The 12,804-nt window shown below is 35.3% G+C and overlaps 1 protein-coding gene across 1 annotated transcript in view; it reads left to right on the forward strand.

Annotated features, from left to right (window-relative positions):
- LOC118189563 (dynein intermediate chain 2, ciliary-like) overlaps positions 1 to 12,804 on the forward strand; it is a 55,084-nt gene that overhangs the window by 19,419 nt on the left and 22,861 nt on the right. The window contains 4 exon segments of the mRNA XM_085810249.1: positions 4,788 to 4,880; positions 8,485 to 8,556; positions 11,774 to 11,858; positions 11,940 to 12,104. Coding sequence (XP_085666375.1) covers positions 4,788 to 4,880; positions 8,485 to 8,556; positions 11,774 to 11,858; positions 11,940 to 12,104 — 415 coding nt within the window.

A 12,804-nucleotide genomic window follows, 5' to 3' on the forward strand; every position in this document is an offset into this window, starting at 1 on the left:
GCTGATGATTTCGTGCAACAAACTTCGCGAAATTTGTGGAAAACTCAAAGAAAGTTCCGTTATTGTGAAATTTCGATTTTCACGGACTTTAGCATCGACTTTTTCGAGAAGTTCGGCGGTCACTATGCTGGGTCTCCCACTTCGATCTTCGTCGTGAACATTGGTTCGGCCATTTTGAAATCTTATGACCCACTGACGCACTCCACCTTCAGTGATAATGTTGTCCCCATACACTTCACGAAGCTGCCGATAGATTTCTATCGGTTTACAGTTTTTTGCAGTCAGAAACCTTATTACTGAGCGCACCTCGCAGCTCGCGGGATTTTCAATTAACGCAGACATTTCAAACCGTCACAGTATCTGAACGGAGCACAGCACGAACCTCTCACTAGCACGGCTAGATGCAGACTGAGCTGCGCAACGCTCTGACCCCAAGATGGCCGCGCTAGCCCCGCCCCTAGCGGACACAGACGGAAACATAATCTACTTCCTGGATGGCCCTCGTATTCTAAATTGTAAAGTAGCAATTAAGAACTCGTGTATTTTATTTCAAAGCTAACGCAGATTTATTTATTAAACTGTATCTTCTGATGTATTTTTGAAATATACACGTTCACAGATTATATTAACTCATAACATGTTTTAATGTCACTAAATTTCTAGCATCGAAAAATTTTATGTTTTTTTCCTACTTTCTTCTGGTTTTTGAAAGTAACTAATTTTGTGGAATTCGTAGCGACAGCAGGGAGCAGTACAGATGGTTTTAAATTTTTACCGATGCCTGCAATGCTGCTTGAATGTCCCTCTCTGAAACTATCTACATATGATGGGAAGACCTCTTGGCAAATCTATAAGACAACACTGTCTATAGTGGCAAAAGCGAATGGATGGAATTCCCAAGATAAGGCCTGTCATCTCGTCACTTCTCTGAGAGCAGACGCAGCAGATATCCTGCAGACTCTTCCCGAAAACTAGAAGTTAGTCCTTCAAGCTCTATCTGGCACACTGAAGCTGCGTTTTGGGGAGAAATGTTTAAAAGACTACAATAGCCTTCAAGTAAAATCCCGTCAACAGAAGGCCACAGAAACACTCCAGGAGCTCGCCACAGATGTTGAAAAACTGTCCCATCTCGCCTTTCCGGAGTATCCGACAGAAACAAGGGAAATCCTGTCCCTGCAATACTTTATCGACGGCATCCGGGATCCTGAAATACAGAAAGCTCTCCGAATGCCGAATGTTAAAGATTTTAAAAGCGCTCTGGTGTACGCCATGAAATTTGAAGCAGCCCAGCAAGCAAATCGTAGAGATCGCTACGCAATCAGAGCTGTGCGAGTTCACGAGTCAGTGGATTAATTCATGGCTCGTTTAGAAGATTTATCCAGACAAGTCAATGCTTTGATACGGAGTAGGAGTGAGAACGGACTCCAAGGTGTTGGAGATGTGGTACTGAAGGCCACCTACGACGGAATTGCAGAACACCCCAGGGTACGGAAGATACAACAGATGATTTTACTAGACAAGTCAACGACTTGAGACAGAACAGAAGTGAAAAGAAACCAATTTTGAAGTAATGTAACTGCGGTGCTGAAGGCCACATGCGAAGGAACAGCAGAACACCCCAGAGAATGGAAAATAAGACAGAGGATATAAACAGGCAATTAAATGCCATGCGATGGAAAAAGAGTGACAAGGAACCAAAGTGCTGGAACTGCGGAGCTATAGGCCATGTACGAAGGAACTGCAGAACACCCCAGGGCACAGAGATCAACACCATTTCCCAGCAACGACGCAGGAAATAAATTAATGATCATATCGCGTAGCAGAGTTTGAAGGCTAGTGAAAAACCTCCTTTTAAAGCGCTCAAGATTTCTGCAGTGAGTGGCATCAGTAATGCACTATCCATCAATAGGCTTATCGATGGAGTTCCTTGCAAATTTGATCACTGACGCAGGGGCTAATGTTACCACCATTCAGAATGATTTAGCTCAACAATTTAAAGATAAACTCATTTGGACGCCATCCTGTGTTATCCTCCAGACTGCGTCTGGTGATGAAATCGACATAGCTGGGAAGTTAAACGTTAACATCACGTTTAGAAGTGCCGCCTACTATCACACGGCATATGTGGCAGATATTGCAGATCCGTGCATACTCGGTTTAGTCTTTTTAAGGAAATACGACTTTTCCTTGGACCTCAAAACAACAAAATGCTTTCAGCATCAGAAGACATAACTACCTAACATGAAAAGGAATCCTCACCTAGAAACGCCGACTCCTCTGCTCAGAAAGCTGTCTAAATAGGGTATACGTAATAGGAAATATTAGGGTCGAAGAGAAATGCAAGATCACCTAATATTCCCTTATTCTCCATCCCGGATGCTCATCGGTCGTGACCTCCGTTTGCCTTGTGATCCTTTGTTTGGTCGTCCTCCGGTTGCGCCTTCATCACCTAAGGAAGACATTCAAGATCTCCAGGCCCGGTTTGAAGAGATGCCCAACTTTGCACGAGAGCGAGTCAACTTTGCGACGGAGAAGATGGAGACCCGATACAACACGAGAGCTACTGGAGATCGATTCATTATTGGAGATAGGACGTTGTTATGGAATCCGACTCGACGGAAAGGACATTGTCGAAAACTTCAGTCACCTTGAGATGGTCCTTATACTGTCCTAAACAGACTGAATGACGTCTTGGTTCGGATCCGTAAGTTATCGAACTCTAAACCTAAAGTCGTTCATTACGACAGGTTAGCTCATTACTATGGCCATAGTACGTAGTGTAAATAATTGTAAACAGTATTAAGACCATGGTTCTTTTTGTTTCTAAATGTGTAATTGATTTGACTTGTATTTAGTATTTGAATTGTTTTAAGTTACTATTGCAATTATTGTTTATGTTGTTTGTTACCTTAATGTAATGTTTATTATTACATTGATGCCTTAGTTGTAAATTTGTCTTCCTGTCGAGAGATTGTACTGCCCGGTACTTGCAGTCCTTGGAAAGGGGGCAGTGTTACGGTTTTTGTATTGAATTCGCTATTTTTAAATAGAATTAATTAAAATTGTTTTATATTACCCTGCAATGTAGCACGAGACTTATTTGAAAAGAAAGCTACGCCGGAAAAATTAAAAATACAGGAGCACGCGCATTTAAAAAATAGATATCTCGTAATTGCACGCTTTTGCTTTTCGAGAAAAATCGAGAAAATACCAGAATATGCTCGTGCACGTTTAAAAATCTCACAAAAAGCGGGATAAAGACCAGTTTTGTTTAGAAAACTACTGTTTTTTACTGTAGCGAATTCGGGGTGGAATCGGATTAGCTTTCTCTGTTTTGAACTGGTTCTGTTGAACGTTTTGGTAACTTAAAAGATAACTACTGCGAGATATTGCAATATTGTACGAAGATCTGAGGAAATTTAAGTATTTTGTTTTTATTTGTTGTGATAAAATATGTTTTATTCACTTTTCATCAGAGTTGTGCATTCTATTTATTACGAACCCGTACGCACGCAATAATATATTGAACAAAATTTTATTGTTAGCGTAAAAGAAGTTTTTTAATTAGTTTGGTTTAAATGTACATGATAACCGTGCGTGGCTTTGGGAAAATGCTTAGAATAGTTTAAGCACTGCTAATTAATTACGATATTTTACATGCCAAATCTAAAAAAAAGATTCTAGATTAACGCCAACATTAAAAAAAGAAGAACGAAGTTCGCATTGTAGAAAGACGGTGGCGCTTAAGCCACCATATTAAACACTCGCAGTCTGCACAAAAACATGTGTATCTGGACACACCAATTTTGAAGTTGCAATTTGTTTTTGATTTATTTTAATACTTTGTATGAATTTAACAAATCTCATAGCTAAAAAGATTCATGAAAGCAATGTATATGTTATTTCTGAACGCACTTTGTTGTAATGATGTACGTTGCTTCAATGACTTCAATCATGAGAAGCTAAAATTTGAAAATAGTATAAATAAATATCAGAAGCTTCTAAAAATTGGTAATATTAATAAAAATGTGTTCTGTATAGTTTTTTAATGAATAAAATATTTTTATTTTTACAGCGCAGGAATTTTTATTATTTATTTACTTATTTAATAGCCGCTTGAGAGGCCAGGCTTCGGTCTGGCGTGCATTCGGGTTGACAAGTTGCGCATTCCAGATCGGAGACTGGCACCAGATAGTCATAATTAATTTTAATAATTAATTTAATAATTTAATAATTTTAATAATTTAATTTTAATAATTAATAGTCATAATTACTGAAATTAATAAAATTTCAGTATCAAATTTTTAATAAAGCTAGCTTAGATACAGTTTTCTATTATGATGAATCTATTATTACCCGCTTCTTATTACGTTAAGCAATGAACCGCGATGATTAATGAAATGTTTCAAGTACGGCTGCTGAAAAAATCCTTAGATTGAAATTTATCCTCGGATTGAAGTGCCTGATAATCTAATAAGAGAAGAGTAAAAGTTGTAAAACAATCTTCATTAATTTCTTAAGATAGATATTCTATCATGTTTCGAATGGTGAGAGAATATTTAAGCAAGACATAATAAGTAGCTTTTTTATTACATCTGTTTATTTAAAACGAAATAACTAGTTTATGATTCAGTGTAATGTAATCTGATATGCGTTTTATTACAATGACATACATTTTAATTTCATTTTTTATTGATTATATATGGATATAGAATATGTGACTGAAGTTGAATGATGGATATGAAAAGAGGGTTTTGGTTATGTATATTAATTTTTCTTTTTATTAGGAAAGAGCTAATCAAACAGAGCCATCTTCTCAGCTTCAATTCGACGGAACAGTATCAGCAGCTGAGATAGCATTTGCTTATCAAGAAAAAGAAGTACTTGATTTTTTTTTAACTTTCTCTGTGATTCTATCGAATACCTTCACCTGATTATCAGTTATACTACATTTGAAGTACTGACGTTTTCTGTAAAGAAAATAATCGTTTAAGCATGCAATATAAGCGAAAAACAAAAAGTATGATACCAAGAAAAACGGTTCCATTTATTTAAACAAAATAGCTACACAAAAAGAAGAAATCACTGCAATCTGCGACCAAATCTGAATCGGATACAGCTTGATCCTGTGAGAATAGTTACAAAGTTTACAAAGAATGCATATATAAATACATCGAGTTTACAAAGAATATCTTGAGATATAACATATTAAAACATGAACAAACTATCTGGTCAGTTGATCTGCATTCTGGGGACGAAAATAGGGCGCTCTATGAAGCGCCTAACGTACTTCATCAAAGAGAGATTGCGCGAACAGGAATTTCCGGAGTGTATAATTATTACGGTAGGATTCTTGGAAGCAGTGGTGGAATTTTGAAGCGAGCGCGGACCATTTCACTTGAACTTTTGGGGGTCTTAAGGCAGAGAGCAAACCTGCTATTTTAAAAAAATAAATAAAGATTTGGTGGCGCCTAGAACATGGGTCTCCTCTCGATAGCGATTTGTACGATTCCATAAATCCGCGTCTGGCTGGAAGTGCTGTATCATATGTGCTTGGGCATTGTTGACTTTGTTGACAATGTCTTGGAGACGCTAATGATAATATTTGTAACACAGCTGGTGTCACAGCTATGTTACAAATATTATCATTTCCAAGACATTGTCAACAAAGTCAATGTCCTATGTTGCCACGGGGTGTTATGGAGGACTACCAAGGATGCTTGGCTCTCTTCAGAATCTCAGTCACGCCGAATACAATAAACCAGTGCGAGGTCCGCCCAGACCCCGGTAAATAGTCCATACACGGTTGCAATGGAGCTCCACTCTGCAGACGATTCCAGGAGTCCGAAACCTCCAAGATCAACCTTTAACAATGCTTAACATGTAGCAGTCGCCACAGCCTGATACAAATTTGACAGCATCCTTACAGTCCCTGTCAAGCCTGAAAGGATCACCTTAATTTCTAGTCCTGTCAAGGCAACTAATCTCTCCTATACTGTCCACTTCCAATATATGAACGTTACGAGTTGCCAGCTCGGGGAAATTTACGCGAAACGCAGGAGACTATTGGCGATCCAAGATGAAGGCAGATTCTACTATATGCTAGCTACTGCAGCTTCAGGTATGCGTGGATCATTGACCCAAGTTAACCGTGTATTATAACCGAAGACTATATGACTCCTCGCTACTGTCTTTCGTGACGAAATATTCTCTCACGGACCAGGAAATTTGTTCTCTCGGGACATGAACATCGCCTACTAAAAATATTCAGATAAGACAAGGAAGTTGAGAATTGTTTTCTTGTTTTAAAGAGCGAAACACATCGTCCGCCGCCATAAACGGAATGGGTCTATGCCTTCTAAAAGTTCACTCATATTATTTTGGTCTAAACTTTTAAGATATTATGTCCTGGAGTTTTCAGAAAAGGAGATAAGAAGAATACTAAGAGGATAAAAGTGATAAGGAAATGACCGACGGGGAAAAAAAAGGAACTGGATTCAGATTTTAGAATTTCCTTTCACTAATTTGGTCAAAATTTTTGAAATATATTGAACCCCGCAATAGCAAATCCCCGGCTATAAAGAAGTGCTACATGAAATATTTGGTCTTGTCCGATTCTATGCACTTGATGTTATTTGATACTGCTGTAGCAAATTTCTAAAGGCATGAAAAGTCTGATGTAAGGAAATGTATGGGTATCATCTATTGAAATTTTTTATGCTTTTATTATTTTTTCCAGAATTTTTCAAATTTTAAACGAAAAAATTAATAGTAAAGAATAAAAAACCTTTACCTTATTTTACTTTTACCTTCACCCACACTTTTCTCTACATTCTAAGCAAAGGCTCACCAAGACATGTCTGAAAAAATTCTAGGAAAACAAAATAAGCATATCTTAGGACGCCGTATTGTGTTGGCATTAGTGAAGTGACCACTGGGCCACAGAACACCAACGTGGTTTCTGGTTGCATTCAAATCCTTTGACTGAGTTTCAGAGATAGCTCTATTCAAGGTTGATGTGTATAGACATTAGGTTATTTCGAAGCAAGAGTAGTGAAAAATGAGCAGTGCCCTCGCCGGAACTCGAACCACGGACCTCTCGAATTCCTGCCGAGTGTGCTGACCACTACACCACGCAGGCATACTAAGAAGGCGGGAGAAATACCTTATAGATGCTATTCTGGAAATTTTGAAATTTTTGCTGTTCAGGGAAAGAGGAAGACGTGATTCATATAATAGCTTCATGCTATATAGTTGATTGCCTTTTAGAAGAAAATTTTGATCCTTATCGGTTTTTTCGGTTTGAGCATTAATGCTTTACAAGCGTTATGGCCTTGGAATAAGGATTTTGCATCTTTAGATATTTTGAAAAGCATAGAATATTTTTATAAGGGTTAGTGAATCTTTACTTTGCAACAAGGGATGCAATTTTCATACGATCTGCATCACGCCACGACATCAGAAAATTGCGGATTAATAACTACGCGTTGTAATAATAAATCATAATTGTCTTAATATGATATTTTAAAAATAAGCTTTATTTTTCAATTCTTTTTTGTAGATGTATATGAAATGTGAATTCCGATTTACGTTTTGCAAATATGAGCATTCAGTTATTATTATTGGCTAATCTTTGGAATATGGTAACAGGTTTGGCGACATTTTGGTAAGGCGATACAGGTTACTAGCTAGGACTTTAGCAGTGTACATGGATAAAGTCAAGAGTGTGCGCAATGCCATTTTTGTGCAATTCTGGGATGTTTTTTTAAGTGAAAATAGGTCGACGTGTACATGGATACCGTGTATGTGCAATTCTTAAAAACGCGGCAAGCAGTTTGCGATTCTGCACTTTCTCCCAATTTTGCACCTAATCTTCGTTATGATTAAGCACTTTTGTTCCATAAAAGTTCTAGCATAAGCGTAATTCGGCTAGCAGATTGTTGGAAAAAAATGTTGAGTTGTTAAAAAAATAAAATAATAATAAAAAAACATATGCCTTTACTTCGTGAAATCAAAATAGAGTTCAAACAAAAACTAGCAGGTTGCTGTAGCAGGGGTTGGTCGCTAAATTTTCGTCAAAAAATCGCCAAGTTACCATAATCCAAAGATTAACCTTATTATTATTATTAGATTTATTTAATAAGTTAGAATATTTTGTTCAATATAAACATTTCTAAATCACAATCAGAATTTAAAAGAGCAAGGTTACAAATAATTAGACTGAGCTAATAATGAATCCTTAAAATATTTTCAAAAACATAATTAAAGCAGAATAAATAAGAATTAATTAATTATGTGACGTGCTTTAACAAGTTTATAAATTATTATTATTATTATTATTATTATTATTATTATTATTTGACTATGAATTTACTAAAACTTTAAATTAAGAAACTTTTGATTGAAACTTGATTTTTACTATAAATTAGAACCTCCTTTTAAGTTGTATACAAAATGACATAACGTTCTTCTTTTGTTTCGAAGGCCGGAGAAAAGAGAGACAGAGAAGAGAAATCGAATGAAGTGAACCGAAAAACTGAGAGAAAAGAGAGCAAGGTAAACTTTTCTGAGAGTTAAAATCGAATAGGAAGATTTGAAAAAAAAAAAAAAAAAAAAAAAAATATTGCATTGTTGTTTCATACACTAATAAAATGCGAGATGTCTTGGGTTTATAAGAACCCAAGACAGAAGACATTAAGAATATTCTTAATTTCCATTTTAAATATAATTATTAAATGTGTATATAATTAGGCTAAGATATGATTGTAATATGTAGTTAGTTTGAGAACACAGATTTAGTTAAGACTAAGGTAATGCATTCTGCTCAAGTAAATACATTGTGATTAAGCAACTAAATGAAAGGAATACAGAAAATTAATTTCAGTGAAGCAAATTTTCACTTCCTTCCTGACTAAATTTTGAATTGACGTTTTTATTTCTGTCCCATGGCTAAAATATAAAAGCTTATAATAGCTAATTAACGCACTAAAATAATTTTAGGTACTTTTCTGTTATTGGGACCGGATTCAGAAATGTATGTACGGCTGCGTGTACATGTGCGTGTATACACATACATACATACATACATACATACAACGAAAAACGTTTAACGCAAAAACGCTTAAGACGAAATTTCGGTTAACACGAAATAATACAACAGTTCCGACAAACTACTATATATTTTCATGCATTTTGTTTCTTTTAACACGAAACGAAAATCGCTTAACACGAAAAGATTTCCTTTCTGGGAATGAACAAAATATGGAAAACCCCAGCATCGCACGCGAGATTTATTAAGAGGTGTGAGAAATAAAAGAAAGATGGTTTCATATGTTTCCTAGAAAGGAGGCTAACTTGGCTTTGAAATACCCTCGGAACAGCTTGGGACACGAGCCAACTTTGTTTATCTAAGCTACCTCAACTTCCACTCCTACAAACGCCACACAAAAATATCTCATCTGTCATCAGGTGGCTTTGGAATTCGGTGGCGAGTACATCGCAGTGTGTGCAAAAATCAGTAGTTTGCTTCGCGCCAAAAGAAATAGAATAGGAGGATACTGAAACTGATCCGACACTTGAGGAACTGTTTGAGATAGTTTCTGTATTATTGAACTGTCCTACTGTATCATCGGAAGAATTCGTTGCAGTAGCTGATGATAATGTGTGTACAGCACCAATTATGGCAGACAAAGACATTTTGGAGTTTCCTCAAAGCTAAAAAAAAATATCATTGATGCAGATTCCGACGATGAAAATGAAATGAATAATGCAACTCCTGTTCCCAAGTCATCCGAAATGAAGAACATCATGAAAAGTATGATAAGTTATTTAGACGCATATTCCAATGGTGAAATGAATAACAAAATAGACGACATCGAAAAATTTGTTGAAAATTTGATGCTAAAAAAGACAATGCGAAGAAAAATAAAAAAGATTATTTTCCAAAGAAAGATTATTTTCCAAAAACTCTATAACTGTTTTCTTTTTCAAAAAACTTGAAAATGTTGTATTAAATTAAGTTCTTGTGGATGTTTTTGCTTCATCGATTTTTATTAAATACATGCATGTATACATATATATGTCAATAAAATTAACTCTAATAAACTTAATTTTGTTGAATACATGTTTTTTTTTTTTTTTTTTTTTTTCATTATCCTTTAACACGAAGTTCTTTTAACACGAAAAAATATTTCAGTCCCCTCAATTTCGTGTTAAACGATTTTCACTGTAGATTACATACATACGCATATATATACACATACATTACATTTCTGAACCCCGCATCGACAAGATAAAAGTACCTAATTTTATTACTGTTACATAATTAAGATTTTTTTTTTTTTTTAATATTGGACAGCTTAGAATGTTTTCTCAACAGTTATATCATTTACTCGGATACCTTTTCATTTTCAAAAGACTGTGGCTATTAAGATCTCAGGAATTTTTCTTTTTTTGCGTCTCCTTCGCTTTTTTCTATGGGAAGAGAGAAGGGAGGAGGAAGTGGGCAGTGGTAATCCGAGGACTGCAAAAGATTACAAGGTAACATAACACATGCAATTCATAAAAGTGTTGCGACGGTTGGTTTTCATACCTAACTACAAAAATTATCTTGTTAATCTGTTTACTCCCTGGGCACGCACTCGATATTTTTCCTGTTAAATATGAAAATTTATTTAACATCGCAGCATTTTCTGGTGTCCTTTAGTATGAGAGTGTATCGTGTTGTGTTGTGACTTTTCTCACTTGTCTGACAGTAACATTAGAACAAACCAGCGAAATTCATCGTTGCAAGTAGAACAAGATTGCGCCTGCCGTTGGCTAGAGACTTGAGCACCCTTACAGATGACAATACCTCTATAGTTCCTCCCCAGTTTTGATGGAGAGCACCCCCCTGGGGGACGGGTCAGAGGGTCTTCAGCCCCCTCTTTTCCTACCCCTAACTTCTCGAGAGGACTTTCGGCTCGCCATGTATTTAGAGTGCCTCCTTGTGCAAAAGCACTATAGATTTACAAACATTCATGCCTTCTTGCGGATTAAAGCCCGGCCCTTCGGTATTGCAATAGGTCCCCTAATCACTACCATTTTTTCAGCAGAGTGTATCGTAATAATATCCAAACTTTACATGCTGAATATTATTAAAATTTAAAATTTTTATTTTCTAGTTACTGTTACTAATTTTAATTTTTAATAAATTTTTAGGAGAGATCAAAATGAAATATTCATACTGATTTTTTATGGCTATAATAAATGTTGTCTGTACTCAAAATACTAATAATGTTTTATTTTTAAAGAGATCAAAATCTTTTAACGTATTACTGTGCTTTTTTAAAAAAAAACATTTTCATTGCAATATTTTAGTATCGTACCATTCGATTATTATTCTGTTAGTCTCCTTCTGATTTAAGCAGATTTAACTTTAAATATGTAAATAATTGTGTAAAGACGTGGCAAGGAAATAAACACAGTCAAGTAGATAATAAAAATTCTAGAATGCTTGGAGTAATGAAAATTCAGATTTGAAACCTTGAATGCTTTACTTTTTTATGACTTTCAAAACACATTCTCTTCTCATTTGGATCGATGGCAGCCATGATATTTTATAACAAATAACTTCATGATCACACATAATCAGAAATATCTTCAATTTTGGAATAGCTACAGTTTCATTTGCGAAACATCCTTTCTATGCTGACAATGGACCGTAGTAATGGTCTGAAACAATATACCATTCTATAGTTAAAAAATTCTTAATCAAAACTGTTTTATTTTTCAGGCACTGATTTTTTCGCATCACCTCAAATTTCTTCGTTTCTGCGAAAGAATGGTAGATCAAAACTTAATGTCTGACATCAGCATTGGTAAGAAAGATATCTCATAAATTTCACATATTTTTTTTTTAATTTTAAAATTGAACACACAGATGTTTTCCTGTTTTGTAGATTATAGTTTTTACGATACGCCAAGTGACGAATTCAAGGACAAAGGCCTGGGATCTCTGTTGCCTTTATGGAAATTTAATTATCAACCCATGAGGGGTATGGCCATTACAGGCTTGAGCTGGAACAGTCGCTATTCTGACATGTTTGCAGCTGCTTTTGGATCCCGTAAGTCCCATTCATAAAAACAAATTATTAAATTTATTATAAATAATTTAGACTATAATTCACCGATTCTGATCCGAAATCACAATATTTCGCGTAAAAAGCTTAAAGTGTTATTTTCCTATTTAGATGAAAAGAACATTTTATACTTTATGTATGAGTTAGCTGAGTATTTATTAGCCCTTTCAGCTTAGTTTAATAAATGAAAGTTTGAAATTAAGGAAACCTAAGAAAAAATATTACAAAATCCGAAAGCTTTCAGATTTTATAGTTTACTAGTTTACACCAGGGGGACTTTGCTTAGCGTTTTGTGTGTTACCTTAGTTTATTAAATATCAAGTTCTTCACACTTGAATATATAAAATTAAATTCAACAGCAATATCACAAAATATTTGAAAAGAACATATCTTTAAAATTTCCTATTGACAGTCTTGCGCGCTGGAGATAATTTTTTTTCGTACAGTGTTGCCATTGCTCGCTTTGAAATCGTTGAGTTTGCTAATCAAAAATTCGCCAAGGTTTTACAAAATATAAAATAGATAATAAAACAAATACGAAATTCAAAATTTGGGCTTCCAGGTGCCACTCTTTGGGTGGAGGATTACGTTATTCAAAATTTGATGGCTCTAAGTACCGTCGTTTTTTTTTTTTTTTTTTTTTTTTTTTTACAATGCGAGAAACATACATATATTCATGCAAATT

Source organism: Stegodyphus dumicola, chromosome 2 (genome assembly GCF_044657685.1).
Source record: "Stegodyphus dumicola isolate Sdum_Otavi_A_Nest chromosome 2, ASM4465768v1".
NCBI classification, from domain to species: Eukaryota; Metazoa; Arthropoda; class Arachnida; order Araneae; family Eresidae; genus Stegodyphus; species Stegodyphus dumicola.